Below are 20,998 nucleotides of genomic sequence, written 5' to 3' on the forward strand. Positions count from 1 at the left end.
ACGATAAAACGCCTGTAGAAAAGTCACTGGAAATGGCACTTTACCAAATCGAATTTTCAGTTTCTTGAAATTTGTTTACACTATCTACACTTACTGCTCAAAATTATTTTAACTACTTTTATTTGAAACAATTTTCCGGGAGAATTCGATTAAGGGCACTTTTGGGCTAGGAATAGGCTTTCCTCTAAAGTTTCAGCTTAATGTAACGGATGTATTAAATATGCAACCGACAGGAAATCTGTAGCAGCATACAATTATTTTTATTGTACAAACAACGTTTTAGGTTTTCAAAGAACTGTTTAATAAAGTTAAAAGTCTTGGAAATATCAAGTATTGAATTTCTAATTTTGGAAATATTTGTGCATCAAAACCCATAAGGATAACCGAAAATATAATAAAATGTTATTACCCCTACAGAAAAAGCTTCGTTCGGTACTTCTCAATTTAGTATGATACGATTCAAATGGTGTGCGACAAAAAATGAATAGAAAGTCTATTGTTTAATTACAGCTTTTGACTGCACATAGGCTCTTTATTTTAATGAATAAAGCGATTTTTTTAAATTTACGACTAAAAATAATTTTTCCTTAGTCAAATAAATATTTTGATAAGATTATTCGTGAGAGGAGTCATCACATAATAATACCTCTCCAATGTTCGTGAAGATGAAAAAGAATAAAATTCTACTTATGTAAAAAATAGTGATTGCCTGAATAATTGTCTTACTTTTTTCTTACTAAAACTGTATCGATACATTCATCGATATCGGTAACTTGCTAATACTTTACCTGCAACTGGACTAGACAAGTCCCAATGGGAAGGTAACAGTAAGGTTGTCCAACAAATATTAAGTGAAAAAATTTCTTGAAATTATTGATTTAATGTGATTAAATTATTTCATTTCATGTGAACATGCCTTTAATTTTAATTGTGGGACTTCCGTGTACTGGAAAAACAACAAGAGCTAAGCAAATACAGACATTTTTAGTTGAAAACTTTAACCGAAACGTACATGTCGTTTCTGAAAACGATGTTATACGTAGTAAAAACCTAGACAAAAATATAGTTTACAGCGGTAAGGTTTAATGTTTTATTATTGTTATTATTATTTATTGTCATTTGATGTTAGATTTTTCAACATCTAAGGTTATTAGAACCTTAACTATAACCAAATATTTATCTGAATACAAAGTAGAACATTTTAAAAATTCAAAAACCTTGACTACTGAAGAAAAGCTTGTATGACCTTTCAAAATAAGACTCGCAAATCAATATTATTTCTGTATTAAATATAAATTAATGATTTTTCCAAAGTACGGTTTTAGGAAAATTGTATTCTTCATTAAATTACGTTACTTATTATACGTTAAATCTTCAAAGAATCTTTGACAACAAACAATTGAAAAGTAAATTATGATCCTTATTTTACACTTGAGAACACAATTGTTAAAAGAGAAACATTGATGTTGAGGTAATTATTAGTGCTAATTTTATGTGTTAGATTCTCAGAAAGAAAAAGAATTAAGAGGGATTTTAAAATCAGAGACTTTAAGATTATTGAATCCTGACAATGTAGTTATATTGGACAGTGGAAATTATATAAAAGGTATTTTTTTATCTTTATTTATATGTTTTTTATAACTTTATTTTACTGTTCAGTTTATTTTTTTAGGGTTTCGATATGAACTTTACTGTGCCTCCAAGAATTCAAAAACCACGCAGTTAACAGTGGAATGTGTTGTTTCTAAAGAAGAAACATGGATGTGGAATGAACAAAGAACTCCTTCAGAAAAATATTCTAGAGAAATATTTGAAGCATTATATTTGAGATATGAACCACCAGATAGTAGGAATCGTTGGGATTCTCCTTTACTATTTCTCCAAGAAAAAGATAGTATTGATGGTAAAGCCATAACTGATACACTTTTCCACAGGAAACCACCTCCACCGAACCAGTCAACACAAACTGTAAGTTTGTTTATGCATTAGTTTATTTGAGACGCTTTATTATCAATACAATTATTCAAACGGATTTTTTTCCAGGCCCCACTCTCTTCTGCAAATTTTTTATACGAATTAGATAAAATTACACAGGACGTAGTATCGGTGAGTAGAGTTAATGATATGTTCATATATCAATATGATATGACTCATTTTTAGACATTAAGTACAATCACTTTCATTAGGCAATAAATTTTCTCTTTAACAATAAAGTAAGAGCTATAATTTTTCAAAATGTTTTTCAGGCAATTTTAACCGCGAAGAAACTAGGATTAGAAGGCCCCAATGTAAAAATACCAGGATATGAAACTTGCAGTCTTGAAAGATTACCGTCCACTCTGACTGCTGCTCAACTGGCCAGATATAGGAGACAGTTTCTTAACTATAGTAAACTTCATCCTCCAGCCAGCCAAACTGAATCAGCCAATAAGTTGGCGCAACTTTTTGTACAGTTTTTAAACAGTTCGTTAAGTGCTTCTACATGACATATAAAAGTGATTGTTCTACTATCTTAAATGTATAAAATACTTTTTACAACTTTTTTTTTTTAATTTTTCCAAAAGAATTCATTTTCTTGCAAGGCTTTCGGAATTCCTACCCTTCTTTTTTTACTTTTCAATGTTCTTGGTATTACAGAATTCTTGTAAATGTAGAATTTAGTAAAGCAAGTAAATAAAAATAGTATGTTTCGGATTCACTAAGTTCGAAGTGTGTTTTATGCTAAGTGAGGAAGATGCTAAAACATTCCTTATCGACTAATGGACTTCTGATAAAACAATTTTCTTAATTTTCACTTCTAATTTATCTAATTCTTTAAAAAATCAGTAAATTAATTACTGCAAAATCTAATTTGTGTGACTAATATGCTGAATCCAGCTGCTGACCCTTAGTTTTTCTCTTCCTAGGAGCTTCTTACAGCTCACTGTCCGGTGATGGACAGTGTTGTCTGTAACGAGAGAACACTGTCCGGAGGCCGGCAGTGCACTGAAAAAAGCTCCGGGCGCCAATAACCTTAGATGTTGACGCACCTTAAATCATTAAAAAAAAATAAGCCGAACGTCTCAGGTTGCAATCCAGGTACGCTACCCTTAGATTCTGTCTTTTTAATAGTTGTATGTACAACATACTTTCTTAAGCATACTTGCGCTGCAAACTAAGATATTCCAATTTTTTTTGGAAACAACTAAAAATAAAGATTGTTTAAACAAAATTTGGCTAGAGATAAATTTCATCAACTTTTTAATGTAGCATATTAAAAAATGATTTTTGTAAAAGAAGAAAAATACCCAATTTTTCATGTAGTATTTCTGCCTCACAAAATATGTAAATTTTTGCATTATAGTATTTCGCAAACACAATACGTACACCTTAAAATTATCTTTTTTTAGGTTATGGAAGTACGGTATGTGGTAATTTAAATTGTATTCATCGTCGAACAGTTTCCTCTCCAAGTTGGTGGTGTCAGCCTCTGTAGAAAGATGTAGGATCTCTAGAAGTGTGTGTTTTCTTTTAAATTAAGTCATTTATTGCGGGTACTTCCAGCCCCTTCTGGATTTGTTTATTCTATATGAACTACAGTGCTTCGAAAACGTATTGAGCATTTTGTTTTCAAAAATTGGCAGCGTATTCATTGCAGTCTTACAAGCGTCCATGCATGAGGTACAAGCGTAAAACATTTACGGTTTGAGCTTAGAATTAAACAAGAGACTAGAACAATGAGGTTCCAGTGGTTAATTTGTAGAAAGAGTAGCCAAAGAGTTTGTCCTAAATTCAGTTGAAAAGTGTAGAGTCCTGGTTAGAATCGTGTCGAGTCTAAAGAGTAACAAAAATTATTACTATAAGTTAAGAATGTGTAACTTAGAGAATCTCTACTGCGTTCGCAATAAAAACTGATGATTTGCGTGCTTGGACTACTGCACCAAAAGGAATCAAGACTGAGCAAAGGAATATAATATCTTAGATGAACAGAAATTTTTAGATGTAGTACGATTTTATATTTTTAAATGAAGAATAAAATGAGAACTGTAACAAACAAATCAAGTACTAAAATAAAAATCCAAAATTACTTTTCTCTTGGAAAAAGTAAAAAAAAAAAATTCTTAGCAAAAAAAAATGTTAAATTTGCCCTAGGATTACGATCAAATTAATCTAAAGTAAGAACTGGCAGTCATCATACCAAGCAAAAAGAAGCATATTTCGCGACCTCATTTGTTAACGCGTCTTAAATTATTATTATTTTTAAATCCTCTTGAGTTAGAAAAATGTGTTTTAATTATATAATTTATAACAAACATCAGCTGGCTAATCACTCACTGCTAATTTGATTCAACTTTTACAACGCACCACATTAATATATTGAAGTTCAGTTGTTCTTAAGCGTTAGAAATAAAAGATTTATGGATTTAACAAATCTGTTGACTGAGCAGGGTGCATCTGCTGAGGTAATCTTGTTAGCTCTGAATTGCAGAAAGTTAATTATTACCATCATGTGAACTAATTTTTGTTTTATCCTTGTTTATTAAGTTAATTGCTAACTCCTGGTGGACAGTATACCGTGTTAATGCGGAAGATGCGTTTATACTTTTAACTGAATTAATGTTCCAAGCTGGAGGGTGGGTTGATTATAAATATAGAATGTATGGGTTTCCGTCTGCAGAAAAATTTAAAGATTTAAAAGAATATGTAAGTTTGATTTGTAGTTTAACTTATAAAGAAGAATAAACATTCAGTTTTTATTCAAGTTTTAAGAGTAAAGGGAATAATACATTGTAGGGACCTGTAAGTCTACATCCTCTGATTATGGATAACGAAGATTTTCAGATTGTATACAGACAATTCGTCGCCTCAATTGCGGAATGTGATAGATGCAGAATTTTATACGATCAACAATTCTTTGCTCACGTTGGCACAATGTTTGAAGTTATGTCTTGCGGTAAATGGGATGCATTCAGATTAGTAGCATTCATTACCGGTACGTTTTTGTAAACCTTCCTTTTTTATAGATATATAATTAATCATATTTTTCTTATTTATTTGAATTCCTTTTTAAACTTTATACCAAATTTTATAAATAATTATAAGAAACAAAACTATGGTTTTTAAAATGATATATAATTTGATTTTATATTCTACACCAAGTATTGTTCACTTTTTATTCAGGGTCCTCATTGAATGTAATAGGTAATTAATGCTATAAGAAGAAAAAAACAAGTTTGAAATTCATGTGTATAAAAGAGCATTCTGTTGAACTGTGCCACTACATTTTATGTATTTGTCATAAAACATTCGAAAAGAAGTGTCTTAAAAATATCATTCCGCTAATTTTTTGATTTATACTTTAAATGCATCTAGAAAGTCTAGATCCAGATTCCTTAGAGAAATAAATTAAAATTAAATGTTCCTTAGAGAAATAAAATTAAAAAGTCTACAGAAATTCATTTATCTGTAAAACTTTTCAAATTAAATTTTTCTTTTTTGGTGCTTAATTTCTTCTTTTTTTAAAATGATTTTTAAGGCACATCAACGTATCAGGTTATTGGCGCCTTGAGATTTCAGTGCGCTGCCGGCCTCCGGACAGTGTTCTCTCGTTACAGACAACACTTTCGTTTTTGGTTTATCGAATTATTCATTGGTTGCGGCGTGACTTATACCCAATTAGATTATTAGGTTTTTAAAGAGTAGCATCTAATTCTAAGAAAAATCGAATTGAGCTCAAACATAAAACACACAATTACATGATTTTTCCTTGAGTTTATTAATTCCATTGGATTAATTTGCTTCAATAATTTTGCAATATTTCTTTTGTAATACATTCCAAAATAATATTTTTCAATTTTACTTCTTACAAAATGTTAATGGGTTAAAACAAAGTTAATGCGTACAAAATAAAGGAAATCCAAGATTTTCCTCGAGAAAATCAGAAAAGCTAAAATAACGTTTACATAAACATCAGAACTTGTTATTGTCGGATTCGAATTGTGATAGTTTTTGTGATAAACAGGCTTATAGTTCTCTAAGTATTATTTGAGTGAGTTTCCCAAATTCTCACTTGTTATTGTACATACGTATACCGAGCTGTAACCATATTCCTATTTGATCAAAAAATTTCACTGGATCTTAGTAACTGCATCTAGCCTTCAGAAAACCCTTTACAAAGTAAAATCTTTTATATTTAAAGTCATAGAACATAGCCAATACAGCCAGAGAACATAAATTATCTGTATTACCACCAATATAAAATACTTTTAACAGTGAATAATTCCAGCTGCTGGCTCATATATTTTCTTTTCCTAAGAGCTTCTTACAGCTCACTATCCGGGCTTAACGAAAGAACACTGTCCGGATGCCAGCAATGTGCTGGAAAAAGCTCTGTGGGCAATAACCTCAGATATTGACCCACTTTATTAAAAAAAAAAAATAATATCTATGCATTATGTACTTTTTGCTATTTTACAAAAACATTTTATTTTATTTAAATAGTTTTTATTTGAACGAGCCTCAATGAAGAAGAGTGTTGAAATTCTTTGAAAATTTTAGCAAAGTTTGAAACTTCCAAATGAGTTCTTCTATCTCACGAAGTTTACTTTCTAAAAACAATTTAAGGTTGAGGTGCCTATTTTGCCACTAGTAGTAGAATAGTAGCTTCGCAAATATTTATTTCAATCGGACGTTCCAGGCATCATCATTAAATTGGTGGAATAATTATTTAGTTACTGAATAATAAAGGAAAAATGGTTCATTGCAATAATTTTCATTTTCTCTAAAAATTCATTATTTTACTTTTTTTGTTGTTGATGCTATATTTTCTTAAAATTTGATTTATAGGGAAGCAATTATGGAATTGTTTAGAGAAAGAATTCATTCAACGGAAATACATTCCTTCACAACATTGGCAGCTTCTCCTTAAGGAACACAGCGCACCTTTTTTGTGAGTATTACTTTCAAAATAGTTGTAATTACGAAATTTAATTTTGTATTTACTCATTTTACGTGAGATTTAAAAAAAAAATGTCTATTTTATTAAAAACACTTCTCTTATTTAAGGAGCAGGGACGAGCTTAAACCTTGTTATGATTTTTTGTCATGGTCAATTGCTTCACCAGTTATGCTTCTTGATGATATCTGGCACCACACGATTCTCTGCTGGTTGAGAGAGAAAAACGTAGAAAAAAAAGCTGTTGCTCATATGGTAAAGTACCTCTCTTGTTTTTTGCTAATTGTGGTTGCTAGTAAAAACATTGGTTGTTTCATTCGTGATTAGGTCAACCACTGGGAATAATATGGCTTTTTTTTCGGTTTTCAGGCTGTTTTTCATTTATTTAGAAAGAAAATTGATTTGTTAAAACAAAAAAAGCTAATGAAGTATATCAAGCCAGACTTTATGTACTCGTTGTCTGTAAAATCCAATATGGCTGAAATCAGCTTAAGGACCTTGTTGGTCGCCGTAAGGTGAAATAATTTATTTTAATTTTTATTATTTAGAAATCTTATTTTAGTGTGGAAGATTATGATGTATCTACAGGGATAGAATTAGTATTTAACCATTGTAACGCTGAGATTGTTTTAAAACTAAGTTCACTTCTTTATTATGATTTAAGGCGCGTCAACATCTGAGGTTATTGGCGCCCGGAACTTTTTTCGATGCACCGCCAGCCTCCGGACAGTGTTCTCTTGTTATAGACAACACTTTTACTTTTATTTTCATTTTTAGGTATATGGACATAGAAATGAATCAAGCTGAGATAGAATGTATGATTGCACAGCTATATGAACCGGTGGATACTAGCATTGCATTGTTAGCTGGAAAATTGTTCAGCACATCAAATATTGTGTCTTTCGCTGATGACGCCCCTGGGCATATTGTGAGGCTTCTAGAAATAAATGCAGAATCTTATGTAGGTCTCAATGTACAGTAAAGTATTTATTTTTACGAAAAGGTTTCCAATTTGTAACTACCCGTTAAGGTATAATAAAATTAAAGGATGAAATTAATTAGCGAGATTGATTTTTTTTTTCCTCACTTTCGCCTACTACTTACTGGTAGAGTCAATTTTTCGATGTCGCTCCGTTCACAGGAAATATCCGCAGTTCGAAAATCTGGTTTTAAGATAATGATATATAATAATAATGTTTTTGTAATATAATAAAATCATATGTGATTTAAGTAGAATTAAATTTCAGATAGGTTTTTTTCGCACTAAACATTTTATAATGAAAGCTGGTATAAATAATGGATTGAGTGGTACTGGCTTCTAATGACTTTACAATTGTCTTTTGCCAAAAACTTGATTAACAAAAAACCATTTTATTCTTTTTAATGGTCCAAAAACTTCTCTTGGAATAAAAAAGCTCTACAACTTCTTCCAAATCTTTCTTCTCAATTCTAAAAGGTAAATGGCTCTAAAGTGTCGCATACCTCTTTGTTCGCGCAGTTTTATTTTTTATTTTAAGATAAATTTTATCAAATAGGCCGATAAACTTCTATGTAAATTATTGTAGTTTCTTTTTAAGAAGTGAATTTGTTGAAGTGACCTTAACTAGATTTGGTACCGTCTCCATAACATCCCACCCAAACAGTATAGTGCCGGCCTCTATTAAGAGTCTGAGAAACCTTTCGCTTTTTGCGAGGTCCAGGAAAATAAAGGTCGTTTCCTTCCCCGCTCATTGTCTGGGTAGGGAGTGGAAACTGTGGTGCTCGGCTCCCTTGGTAGAGTTGTTTTCTGAACTTATAGTGTCCTACAAAAATCAGATCAGACTGATACGACGCAGGCACTTAATACCTGGACCACGTTAAGACGTGCGTTCAGTTACCAGTGGTAGCTTGAGAAGGGTGTGCCATTTATGTTGGCCAACATGGCTAGAAAAGTAGACTAGCAAGCTGACTGTATACCTCTATCTAATTCTACGAGTATATCTAAACATATATTCCTTTTCAGCTCAAAACCTTCTCGGACTGTGGTAGGATCAAATATCGGGCTCAGTGCTGGCAGGTCTAAGAGGCCTCCCCAAATAGGCCCAAACTTAGGTAGCAGGCTGCCCTTATAAAAAACCTAACTCTAAAAACTAGTCACGCCTCTTCTTAACAATACCTTGTAACGCCACGGAAATGAACGGAAAATTTTATTGAACATGGAAACGAATAGAGTCAATAGATAATTCCAAAAATATTGTGAATTGTACAAATTTCAAGTTAAATTTAATTTGTCAATTTGAACTTGAGGAATGAAAAAAAAGAAAATGTCCTGACACTTAAAGTAGATTTTTTTCTCCTTACCTACTAAACTAATTTATAATTCATTACAGATTGGATCTGAAGATTTATTAGTAGATTCAGTTTACATTCATATCTACAAATTTTTGAATTGGGCTGATTGGCTACAAGTGGAATCAGATTCTCCTAGAGACTCTGCTGAAAATGTTTTAACACTATTGTGCGCTTATGTTCGTAAAGCTACAACAAACTATACACCAAAAATGAGAATGGTAAGCCATTACTTTATGAAAATGTTAGGATTATAGTTAATCTCCTTGTAGTGTAAATATAAATATTGGCAAATGTTGTAATAAAATAATTTATAATTGACTAGAAGAAAGTTGTCGAAGCTTTAGGCAAGAAAAATGAAATCTATGACGTACGTAGAGAATTCACGCGAGTATTTGCAGCAGCTTGGTTAGAAATAGCTTCTCACAACAAAGTTAGAATTTCTGCGCCACACAAATTGGCAAAGCTCGTTCAATATTTCGATGGTTCTATAGAGCCTAAGGTTTGTTTATGAAAAAAGAAAAAAAAATATCTTTGTTTCTCAATTAATCTCTTTTATTAATGATATTTTATTTTTTAGATTATGAAAGAAATAGCGTATATATTGTGTGGACTTCATTGTTGTACATCAGAGTCTGTTGTTTCTGATGAATGTTGTAAATCTCTGGAACATTTGTTTAATCTGGTGTCGGAAAATAATAATTGTGAGGATAAAGAGTTCAATGATGCTGTTAAATTATTAGTGCAATCTTTGGCTAGAATATCTCAACAAGATTTCATCATGATGCTGACTACTTATCCAGCATTTATGTCACACAGTGAGTTGGCCTTACCTCATAATACTTTGGTTAGTTGTTTACTTAACTATTTGATTTTTATAAATAATGTTTTAAGTTTATAGGAGTTTTTAATTATTTAAGTTTAAAATATTTCAATATTTAAGTTAATTTCTGGAGCATTTTTATGATTTAGAAGTTTAGTCGATTCGAATTGACCAAACTAAATTTACTAAATTTGAAACTGATACATCTGCTGAATAAAGTCGCTCAAATAAGTTTCATTGTCCCACACAAGGGAATTATGAGGAATCAACCGTAAACCAGTTGTGCTTCTAACTAATGCAGGGCTCAGACTAAACGAGTTTGCAAACCTCCAAAATTTAATCTTCCAAATCTCATTACCTATTATAATTAGAATATTGCAATTTACACCAATTAAAGAGCTTACTTTTCTCTAAAATTCTTTAACGAATTCATTGAATTCTCAACAGTACGAAGAGAGATATAAAGGTTTGAGTATTGAACGAATTTTAAAACCTCCAAAACATAGAGCAAACTTTTCTCTACAATTCAGTAAAGAATTAATTGAATTTTGAATAATATGAAGTGGGATAATTAAGAGAGACAAGTTATTATTTTTTTAATTTGATAATAATTGCAGATTATGAAAAAAATGCTGTCAGTATGTCAGTGGTTGACATTTGATGATACTGAACTGTGGGACTTTGCAATGGAAAAGTTAATTTCTGTTTATGTTTTGCCACTCACACAAAATTTGGTAAAGTACTTTTTTCAATCACCACTAAGTAATAACTAAAGTATTCACGATTAAATTTTTTTATTATTATTTGAAGGTACAAACACTTTTAACTCTTTTGTTTCAAATGGTAATGAAATCTGCAAATCAATTGTTAGGGGTACAAAATGAATTTACCCAGAATACAAATGATGCCCTGAAGAAAATTTGGCGAATTAGTATGAATAATTGCGTAAATAAATTTGTTTTAAGAGCTTTACACTACAAGATAGAGGCAAGACATTTTTTAAGTAGACGTTACAATTCTTCTCTCAGGAGCACTGTGAGTTCCATTTGATTGTACACTTTCTTATCTTACGTTTTGGTATGTATAACTTAAAATGCAATAAAGAGACTGTTAATAAAAATAATAATAGTAACAACAATAGGTTTAGAGCGAGTTTCATAAAGAAATGAGGTTCATAAAAAAAAGTGTGGTTATAAATTAACTGAAGTTCCTTTGTAAGTTTTTTTGGATTATTTATGATTATTTTAATATTTTTTTCTTACTGCTACATTATTATTATTATTACTTATGATTAAAATATTCTCTGATGAACTAAATATTCGCTCTTAGTACTTTGCCTCTTTTGTGAGAGAATCTTCTAAGTTCAACGCAAAAAATTACGAAAACCCAAATAACTGCAGTTTATTTTAGAATGATCCTCATGAAATGTATCATTTCACTCAGTATTTTATTAGTTTAAAGTATTAAATTTAGTTTTATGGAAAGTGTAGCCCAATATTTTCATAAATATTGTTTGCTACCTTCCAACGTACGTTCACGTAACTGAACGAAGGTAGTTGAATGTTTCGCCTGAAGAAGTAAAAGGCATATCTTTGTTTATTATGCTATAATAATTTGTTCTATTGTTATTGCCGCAGTATTATTCTGAGATATTGGTTATATATATATATATATATATATATATATATATATATATATATATATGTATCTGTTTTGTAGATTTTTTACACATTACTGGATCTTCTAGAATACAGCCTAGCAAATTTTCAATACCACAATCAGTTTTTATCACAGTTGACATCTTTTGATAGCGACGAAATTATAGCACTGCTTTCTTATGCACTTGAGTTTATGGAGTATACCCAATGTAATAAACACTTCCATTGTAAGTTATCATTGTTACTTCTAGTATTTGTCGATATAAACGAAAACAATGTCACTTAACGTTATTTTTCAGCCGATGCAAATATTAGATGTTGCTGTTTTGCTATAACTCGGATTTGCAATTTGATTTCCAGAGGATTTCTTGACATTCAAAATTGCCTGTCTCCGTTTATTAAACTAATTGGAAAGGTAAACTTTGTTTGAATCAATAAACTAAAATGATTTACCTTAAATTTTTCTCTATAATAAATATTTCTGTTTTAGAATATCGTACATGATGAAATTATAATTAGAACGTTATACGACTACTCATGTTTATTTCCACATAAATGGGAAAATGTTTCAATAACAATTTTCAATTCATTAATATCATTACTTGATGACACTTTAATAAAATACATAACGCCTGATAGTGCAAATGAGGAATATGTAAGGAAATTTACAAATTACTTTGCCAATCGAGCATCATTAACAATTCTGATGAAGTATACTACAGATTTTGAGGAATGTCATATATTAATTTCAATTAAGACTTGCCCAATAACTTTAGTATAAGTCATCAAGCAAATGTGCATTTACCTGTTAATAATTAATTCTATTTTTTAACATATTAAAAAAAAAAAAAAAATCTTGTGCAACTGTCTTATTGAAAAGATTTAATTAACTAGATTTGAAATGTGTATGTTAGCTATAAAATGGATTTATTTTAACAAACATTGGTTCGGTGATATAATAAAATCAGTGTGTATTTTTTTTAATATTAAAGGTACGTTAATACCTTAGGTTATATGCGCCCGGAGCTTTTTTCAGTGCACTTCCGGCTTCCGGACAGTGTTCTCTCGTTAGCGAAAACACTGACCATCATCGGACAGTGAGCTGTAAGAAGCTCTTAGAAAGAGAAAATTCTAAAGGCCAGATGCTGGATTCGAACACGTGATCTCCGTGTTGGAATCTAGTATTCGCTAACAATTCAGTTAATCCCTTCCCTCGTGTGTGTCGATTATTTTTTTATTTTATTTTTTGACACAGGAAAATGCCCTTCTTTGGACGCCAGTACAAAATCTGATAGAAATGCTTAGTGAGTACAGGTTCAAGAAACCAGTAGTTCGCACTGCGTGTTTAAAGTTACACATCCATATCATTAATTGTGCTCTTGGTCCTTCAGGGCACCCTTCAATTTTACGATTATTATATGCCTTCAAACATTTATTAGGTACAGAAGATTTACCTTTTGTGTAAGTTCCACTTGTTATGAAACCCAGTATTTCGTTATACCATTTATTTAACGTTTGTTAATACCACTTCATATTATTTTATGAATGTACATTTATTTTTAACCATATAATATTATTTACGCAATTAAATCATATTAAACTTTAATAAAATCTTCTAATTTGAATTCATAATATCAAGTGCATGGATTCTATAATTTTCTCACTTCCAATAATTTTTATTTAGTTTTTTCTATTTTTTTAGCTCAATATATCTTCAACAGTATCATTCGTGCGAAGCAAAAACAAAGAATTTAGAAGAAATCCAAGCTTATTTAAAACACTTAAACAAACTATCGTCCACAAAGTAATCGCACTGGTTGAATTTACTCCCATGACTCAGGATTATTCAATTATCGGATTAAAGTGACATATCATGAATAATGGGAGGTGAAAAAAAACAGATTTTAATTTTAGTTTTAGAAGTATTAATTTTGTCAAGTACTGTGTCATTCATTTTATACACACATGTTACTATTTTAATAAAGTTTTGGTTACTTCAAAAAACCAAATTTACTAATTTTGTTTTTGTTGGTTGTGTAGTGAACCTGTGACTTGAGTATTCATGCAAAATAGTTTTTATGAGTTTGCATTAGGCCGGTAATAAAAAAGTTTTCCAAAATATTTTTTGTTTTGCGTTTTAATTTTTATTTATCATTTGCTCTTATGTGTTACATGTAAAAGAAAAAAAAAATCTGTCATGATTACTAAGAATAAATTTCCCAGGATCAAATCATCTTACCAATTTTTTTTCAAGGCCGAAAATTCTTAATTCTAATGTTGTCACAAAGGCAAGCGATTGTCGTCAGAGAAGCATGAAATATAATGACGCAGTTTTCTGAGAGACTTTCCATTAGGAATGTTTTTAATAAAAGTGATGGCTACGAGTTTAATTAATAGTCGAGTGGTTAGCAGGAAGTCTTTTATATTCCAACAGAAAGAAGGCTTCTGCGCCGACAATCACTTGTCTTTGTGGCAATATTAAACTAAGAATTCTCAGCCTTGAAGACTCCAAAACTTCATTTCAACTTTTCATTATTCAAATTTAATACAGTATTAAAAATACTTAGCGTACCAAATTCTCCACTGTACTTTTCCCAAAACACTTCACTAACTTCTATGGATATATGTTAAAGAGATGAGATGAAACTAACTGCACTTGGCAGCAGCTTGATTTGTGTAACCTTACTTCAATGTATTTCAAACTCACTGTAGTGTAAGGTAATCATTTATTTGTAAAATTAAAAAAAGAAAAGTATTCTGCTATAAATAGAAGCTTAAGCCGAAAAAATCAATTAGTTAGCCGTATGGTGAAATAAAGTTTGGATGTCTTTGTGTTTATATACAGGGCGTTGGAATAAAAATGTAGGAATTTTTTAAAAATTTATTTCATGATTACCATTTTACTTCATTTTAGCAATGTATACAACTTCAGTTAATATGTGCTCTATTAAGGGAACTTTTGATGAAAAGTATTTTGTTTGTTTGTCATTCTCTAGTAAAGTCAGTTACTATAGATCTATTAAATAATCTGTATCGTTGGTACTTAACATAAAATAATTTCAAAAACTTGAAAGAAGTTTAGATTATACGTTAGTTTACTTTATCAAAAATTCGTTTTAGTTGCTTCACATTTTAAAACTCGTAATTCATTGAAAAGACAAACAAGGACGTATTCGAAGAGTGTGATTTGAAAATAATAAAGAATTTAGCTTTTTCATATTTTTCAAATATCATCAAAGTTATTAGTTCAATCGCTAACATACATTTACATTATATACTGAGCAGACATTCCTTCTTATGTAGGATAGACCCATGGGAGTTAATTGTGTCATCTGGGTTTATAAAATATTGCAGTGTGCAATGAACAAGAAAGCTTGTTAGGATTTCGAAATATTAATTCTGGGTACATATAAAAGGAATATTTTGAAAAAGATTAATTCTTCTCATAGTGGACTAGGCATTGGTTTTCCTTCTAGTGCTGCTAAAATATTTTGAGCAGCGAGTTCAGCCATTTTGTTTCGAGTCTGGACAGTGGCAAAGCCTATGTGCGGGGTCAGAACTGCAACAAAAGAAATAAACATATTGAATGTCTGAAAGCTCTTTAGCCTTTTTTTTTTTTTTGAGCAGACCTTGTATAAATGTCACATGTTCCACAAACTTCACTGATGTTAATATTTCGATTACATACTATATATGGAATAGATTAGACAGTAACGTCTAATTTTCCCAGAGAGTCCTAAAATAAATTTTCTTAGAAAAAGTTTTAAGCAAAAACAAGTATTTATGTGAGAAATTCATAGCCAGAGACCTTATGACGTCATCAAAAAATCGAGTCATTAAAGGCACATACTCCTTTATAACAGTAATGTTCGCAATAATTCAGATAATCTATTTTTGTAAATTCGAATCCTGCGTATGGCTACTTTTTGTTAGAAAAATATCAATAATTTATTTTTTTAATAGTGAAGTAGTGCTTCAGCCCCTGCCCACGACACCTAAGTAGTTGGATTTTAAGCCCCGTCTGAAAAATCAGGCGATTAATTTACTTATAAATAGAACTTAAAATTTAGGCGTGAGAACTCAACCACTTCTTTCCTTTAATCTACTGATTTTATTTAGCGCCATGGTTGAATTAAAAGAGCAGGTTATTTGTAATTTATTTTCGAAATTTTTAAGAGAAATGCATTTTATAGTTTTAATATACTGGATTAAAGTACGAAAATTAAAAGTAAAAAATCTAAAAAAATCATTATCCATGTTACGATAAAAGTTCGAAAACCTACTATTCATATTTTAGGCAATTCTGTTAAATGACACTTACCGCAATTTTCTAGCTGAATTAAAGGATGATCTTTAGGCAATGGTTCTGGAGTGGTTACATCTAGGCCAGCTCCGAATATTTCGCCTTGTTGAAGGGCAGTTACTAAATGATCTTGATTTATGATTTCTACAAAACAGACAGCTTCAAATAATTTCTGTAATTTTTTTTACTGGTTTGAAATACAAATAAATTTATTAGATGATTGAATTTTAAGAAACATCTTAAATCTTGACTGAACTTTCAGGAATTTTCAATGAGATATAATAATTTATAATCTTAAAGAAATGCAAAGAGTAACTGTTGAGTGTATATTGTAGAGGATTCAATATTACAGTTCTCAAATTTGAATTACATGGATTATGTACTAGCACTTTTTCAATGGCAGACTTTATAATTGGAACTGTTGTAGTATATTTTTTATAATCCCTTTTATTGCTATAAAATCCTTATAAATTGTATGTTTAATACACTCCATTAAATGAAATAAATTTTAGGAGACCAACTGAATATACTTCATTTCCTAGTTGATTACCATGAAGAAAATAAAAAATGCAATGTATTAAAACGTTAATATTATTAAATAATAAAGAACATACCTCCGTGGCCAACATTTATTATGATAGCAGTGCTTTTCATTAATTTAAATGATGAGGCATCAATTAAATGGTACGTTTCATTGTTCAATGGAACGCAAATAATGATAAAATCACTTTCTTGAAGCAAACCAAGTAGTGGTAATCGATTTGCGTTAAAATTATTTGCTAAAATTTAGAAAACAAAAACAGTTAAGTAACGCTTGACGAAAAATTCCTAAATAAGTAGTCTAAAATTTCTTTTCATACCCTAAATTGCTTCATTTACAGTTGAAGTATACCTAAAATACAAATATATGGTATGTATTTAAACTTACCATAACTCTTATCGGTCCGACCATAGTAAACAATTTTGGCTGGAGAAAAAGCTTTTATTCTTGTAGCCACTGCTTTACCAATATTTCCCAAACCCACGATTCCCACGACTGAATTTTTAATTTCTTGCCCTAACCATTGTTGTTGATTAGCAAGCCATTCCTGCCTAAAAAACCAAATCGTACTATTTCTATAAAACGCAAAATATATACCAAAAAAATAACCACTTAAATTCATCTTCAATAAAATAAGGAAATAAAAATGTAATAGTACATCACTTAAATTACAAGAACTTGTTGTTTAATGGTAATAAGTTCGAGAGCTTTCCAGTTGTGTTCACATTGTTCATTACAAATAATAAGTGAGAAAAACTAAATTACAATTAAGCTATATTTTCCTCTTGTAAAGGTCTCTCTCTTGTCTATCAACTTCAAGGAGACAATTTATCCAGTTCTGAACTATCTTTGCAGTGGCATATTTCAAATGTGGATATCGTCTACCATTGTTACATTACTCTTTGAATAAAAAAGGTAATGAAGTAGAGTTTTACAGTTCTCTGATCAGAATCTAGTAGGCTGGCATGTATAAGTCAGCTTCAGTTCACAAATACGTTCTGTCAACCCGTAGTTGCGACTGAAATTCATCATAACACCAGGCTACATGTTAGCTAGTTGAGTACTAAATCCTAATTGCAATGTTTGAGCGAAAAGTGAAACTTCATTATTCACTTCATTATTGACAAACATAATTTTCGATATTTGGATCATTTCGATAAAATTCAATTGTAAAGAAAATTATTTATCCAGAATGTTCATTAAATTAGCAAAAAATTATTCAACAGCAAAGTACGTACTTTTTAATTTGGTTAAATCCTGCTTTGGCGCGATGTGCTACACTGAGAGCTAACATTACTGCTACTTCAGCAACACAGTCGGCTACTACATTCTGAGTATTGCCAAGTAGAATTTTTTTGTCTTTGACAGATGGAATATCAATGTGATCAACGTCAATTCCCATTTGACTCAGTACTTTCAAACGTGGACCTATCAAGAGAGAAATTAGAATTACAGACTGAAGTATACTGAAATATTCTCAAGCAAATTTATTCAAGCATAAAATCTTCACTTTGTGCATTATAGTACGAGAAATATTCTTCTCCCTGTGATAACAGTAAAAGTAACACAGTGTAAAGACAGATGGATCAAGGTATCCAAATGCTGAGGACGTAGAGTAAGTAATGTTAATAGAATGTATGTAGCTCATATCACCATCGGGTGATAGACCATATAAGTAAAATTAACTCATCAGTCATTTTAGACCAATATCTTAGGTATTCTAGAAACTACTAGTGTCGACATATAGTTTCTAGAATACCTAAGATATTGGTCTGAAATGGCTGATGAGTTAATTTTACTTATATGGTCTCTAATGTCAACTTAAGCTAAAAAAGCCTCTTGAAGATATAACTCTGAACCAAGAATTATAGGAGTTTAGCAAAATCAATAGCTCGCAGCACTGACCAAAATTTCCTCAATTTAAACAATTCTTTTTTAATCTAAGAATATTGGAATAAAAAAAATATTTTCAGCGCCTTATGAGGAGGATGCTAGCACCTTAAATTTAGTACAATTTATAGCAATACATTAAGCAACGAACTGTCTTTCAACTTCAGCTTGACTAAATAAAGCGAAATGAAAAACCTCCAATTAGTTAAAGGCCTTATTCTTTGGAGGTCTTAAGGTCCATCTTAAGTCTAACAAATTCAGATTTATACATGTCATCAAATGTCAATACTTTCCTTCACTATAGGAAAAATGGATGTTTAAATCAGCATAAAAACGTCAACTCTTTTCAAAATCTCTCAAGATTTTAGCATATCAGATTTTCTGATGAAAAAAATAAAACAGTTTTAGCACTAGATTAAAATAATAGCAACAGTAAACTAGCTTGATTATTTTATCTCGGTAGCTGAATATGTAGAGAAGTTCCTCACCTTGAACAACTTTCATTCGGCGAAAAATTTTTTTTTTTTTTTTAATTCTTAACAGAAATTGTTAAAATAAACGGAACTGTTTCTGGAAAGAACTGGGAAATTTCTCATCAAGCTTGAGGAGAGATAGTACTAATTTTTTTAGTGGGTGAAGAAAGAGATTGTTTTATGCTCACATTAAATTGAAGTTTTCAATTTACCAATATCTCATTTATTCTAAAACTATAAAATAATTCAATAAGAACTAATTTTCATTTTACAGCTTACCACATCTTATATGTAAAAAGGAAGAAAAATTACCCTAATAAAACAAGAAGTCATTAAGACGCTTGCCCGGAATTAACTTTTTCTGACTGGACAATTTATAGTAAAAAAAAAAAAAAGTTTTCAAAGTTCAAAATGACACTTTGATTAAAACCCGCTTCACATTTCTAAAATTCTCGAAAGCAGTCGAAAGTCTAGCTTGCGGATGCTGAATGCGAGCAGTAATCACATTAGGAGTGAACTACTGCGCAAGTAGTAAGCCTTGTAAACTACTAGGCTGGGTTTAAAGCTCAAGCCTGGATCACAATTCTTGAAGTTCAGACACGTTTGTTCACGTTTAAGTAACTCAAAATGATATTTTTGAAATCAAAGCTGGATTTATATGCTTAAATGAGATGGTTGTAGATAACAAAAAAAAAAGTAGTATTTCCTTTATTCTAAAATATTTTGGGTTGGGTTTAAAGAGTAGCTATGACTCTGGTAGTTGTATGGATGAATAGTAGTGTAAAATTGGAATGCAATAGCTTGCCTGAGTAGTGAATGTCTATTCGGTTTACATAAGATTCGTAGGTAAAGTAAGGCAATCTGATTATCCTGACCAGCTTTATAGAGTACTGCAAGCGAAAATGCAGGAGTAGGAACTTGCAACAGGTTGAATGGCAGTAAAAAAAAGATCGTCCACATCACACATTATGTGAAGATGGAATTGGTTAATGAGAGAGAGGCGATGAGTTCGTTCATGACGATGTAAGGCACTGTGGGAGTTAATTGCCTGTATCCAACAGTCAGTTTGAAAGAAAAAGCGATTCTTGGTAAACAAATTTAAAGAGAAAAAAAACACATATTTACAGCACTGATGAAGAGAAAGAAAAAGAACTGTTATTGGGAAGTTCTTGCGAGAAAATCATTGTCCAAGTGCGCAAAGTGAGTTCGAATATTGATATCGAAGAAAATGATTTTTTGGCCCTCTTCGCAGCATAATAGTAACAGCCAAATTACCAACTAAATTTATCAATAATTGTCAACCTTTTTTATCATTAACTTTTTTCAAGTTAATATCTTTCACATGGCATACCTATTAAAGAATGCGATGAGTTTTGATATTCTGAAGGATTTCTTTCTTGTTTCTTTTTCGCATTTGTAAATACAGATTTTCAGTTTTGAGTATAATTTGAAAAAATTTTAATTTAATTTCAACCATTTTTTTAATGGCTAATAACTTTTATTTTTCTTTACCTACTTCCAAATAATTATATTATTTCTACTATATTAGAAGCCAACTTATCAAGCCACTAGCTGTGTGTGTAACACTTATACCTAAACATACCAATAGCATCAAGTAGCTCCTGATCTACGACCAGTTTATGTCCATATAACAATGCGGCGTCTGAATGTAACATTTCTCTAATGCAAGCTTCCCGCGAAAAATCGTCAAGCACAGTAACTTCGCATCTTAAAGAAAAATTATTCCATGTTGTAAAAATTGGATAATTTTCAAATATTTACATAATGCATTGGTAAACAAACATCTTTACACTCACATGGTATTCAATAAATCTATTGCAACTTTGGGAATATTTTTGTCTATTAAAAAAACTTTAAATCTCTTAAAAGCTGACATTGTTGGCAACAACAAATAATACCGACCCCGACAGTGGTACTAGAAACCGTCACGAACTGCTTTTAGGTAACTCCAAGGCCCATTATATTGAGTAACTGACTAATTAATTGAAAGTAGTGGGGAGGGAGTGTAAAAATCTAATGAAAACAAC

The 20,998-nt window shown here is 30.7% G+C and overlaps 3 protein-coding genes across 7 annotated transcripts; 2 read left to right on the top strand and 1 right to left on the bottom strand.

Moving 5' to 3' along the window:
- Window positions 1-795: 795 nt before the first annotated feature.
- On the top strand, window positions 796-2,538 carry LOC141461685 (protein KTI12 homolog). 2 transcript variants are annotated; one of them, XM_074142918.1, is made up of 5 exons: window positions 796-1,075; window positions 1,502-1,606; window positions 1,673-1,968; window positions 2,044-2,106; window positions 2,247-2,538. In XM_074142918.1, the coding sequence occupies exons 1-5, from the start codon at window positions 913-915 to the stop codon at window positions 2,484-2,486; spliced, it is 867 nt and encodes a 288-aa protein (XP_073999019.1). In that variant the 5' UTR covers window positions 796-912; the 3' UTR covers window positions 2,487-2,538. The 2 variants fall into 2 exon arrangements, with proteins under 2 accessions (XP_073999019.1, XP_073999028.1); XM_074142927.1 differs by lacking the exon at window positions 1,502-1,606.
- Window positions 2,539-2,678: 140 nt separating this feature from the next.
- LOC141461650 (uncharacterized) lies at window positions 2,679-13,747 on the top strand. 4 transcript variants are annotated; one of them, XM_074142856.1, is made up of 17 exons: window positions 2,679-4,442; window positions 4,525-4,683; window positions 4,774-4,972; window positions 6,826-6,928; window positions 7,045-7,189; window positions 7,304-7,449; window positions 7,712-7,895; window positions 9,304-9,483; window positions 9,588-9,764; window positions 9,843-10,109; window positions 10,703-10,819; window positions 10,896-11,120; window positions 11,805-11,970; window positions 12,043-12,158; window positions 12,234-12,398; window positions 12,999-13,204; window positions 13,446-13,747. In XM_074142856.1, exons 1-17 carry the CDS (start codon window positions 4,398-4,400, stop codon window positions 13,549-13,551), a joined length of 2,706 nt encoding a protein of 901 aa, XP_073998957.1. In that variant the 5' UTR covers window positions 2,679-4,397; the 3' UTR covers window positions 13,552-13,747. The 4 variants fall into 4 exon arrangements, with proteins under 4 accessions (XP_073998957.1, XP_073998967.1, XP_073998974.1 ...); XM_074142866.1 differs by having other exon boundaries at window positions 12,999-13,182; XM_074142873.1 differs by lacking the exon at window positions 12,999-13,204.
- Window positions 13,748-14,820: 1,073 nt separating this feature from the next.
- LOC141461676 (glyoxylate reductase/hydroxypyruvate reductase-like) lies at window positions 14,821-20,998 on the bottom strand. Its single transcript, XM_074142906.1, has 7 exons — window positions 20,768-20,998; window positions 20,554-20,678; window positions 17,826-18,015; window positions 16,975-17,138; window positions 16,661-16,825; window positions 16,065-16,190; window positions 14,821-15,302 (listed from the first exon to the last, which is right to left on the bottom strand). Exons 1-7 carry the CDS (start codon window positions 20,845-20,847, stop codon window positions 15,187-15,189), a joined length of 966 nt encoding a protein of 321 aa, XP_073999007.1. The 5' UTR covers window positions 20,848-20,998; the 3' UTR covers window positions 14,821-15,186.

Source organism: Rhodnius prolixus, unplaced genomic scaffold, assembly GCF_049639745.1.
Source record: "Rhodnius prolixus isolate KJV_2025 unplaced genomic scaffold, Rpr scaffold_1, whole genome shotgun sequence".
Classification (NCBI taxonomy): domain Eukaryota; kingdom Metazoa; phylum Arthropoda; class Insecta; order Hemiptera; family Reduviidae; genus Rhodnius; species Rhodnius prolixus.

Bases quoted from the DNA above. Each gene is read 5' to 3' on its own strand.
- LOC141461685 (XM_074142918.1), top strand. From the start codon at position 913: ATGCCTTTAATTTTAATTGTGGGACTTCCGTGTACTGGAAAAACAACA. The intron at 1,607-1,672 runs GTATTTTTTTAT...TTATTTTTTTAG, and splicing joins CAGTGGAAATTATATAAAAG to GGTTTCGATATGAACTTTAC. The intron at 2,107-2,246 runs GTGAGTAGAGTT...AATGTTTTTCAG, and splicing joins TTACACAGGACGTAGTATCG to GCAATTTTAACCGCGAAGAA.
- LOC141461650 (XM_074142856.1), top strand. From the start codon at position 4,398: ATGGATTTAACAAATCTGTTGACTGAGCAGGGTGCATCTGCTGAG. The intron at 7,190-7,303 runs GTAAAGTACCTC...TTCGGTTTTCAG, and splicing joins AAAAAGCTGTTGCTCATATG to GCTGTTTTTCATTTATTTAG. The intron at 7,450-7,711 runs GTGAAATAATTT...TTTCATTTTTAG, and splicing joins ACCTTGTTGGTCGCCGTAAG to GTATATGGACATAGAAATGA.
- LOC141461676 (XM_074142906.1), bottom strand. From the start codon at position 20,847: ATGTCAGCTTTTAAGAGATTTAAAGTTTTTTTAATAGACAAAAATATT. The intron at 16,826-16,974 runs GTAAGTTTAAAT...TCTAAATTTTAG, and splicing joins TCGGACCGATAAGAGTTATG to CAAATAATTTTAACGCAAAT. The intron at 16,191-16,660 runs GTATGTTCTTTA...TCTGTTTTGTAG, and splicing joins AATAAATGTTGGCCACGGAG to AAATCATAAATCAAGATCAT.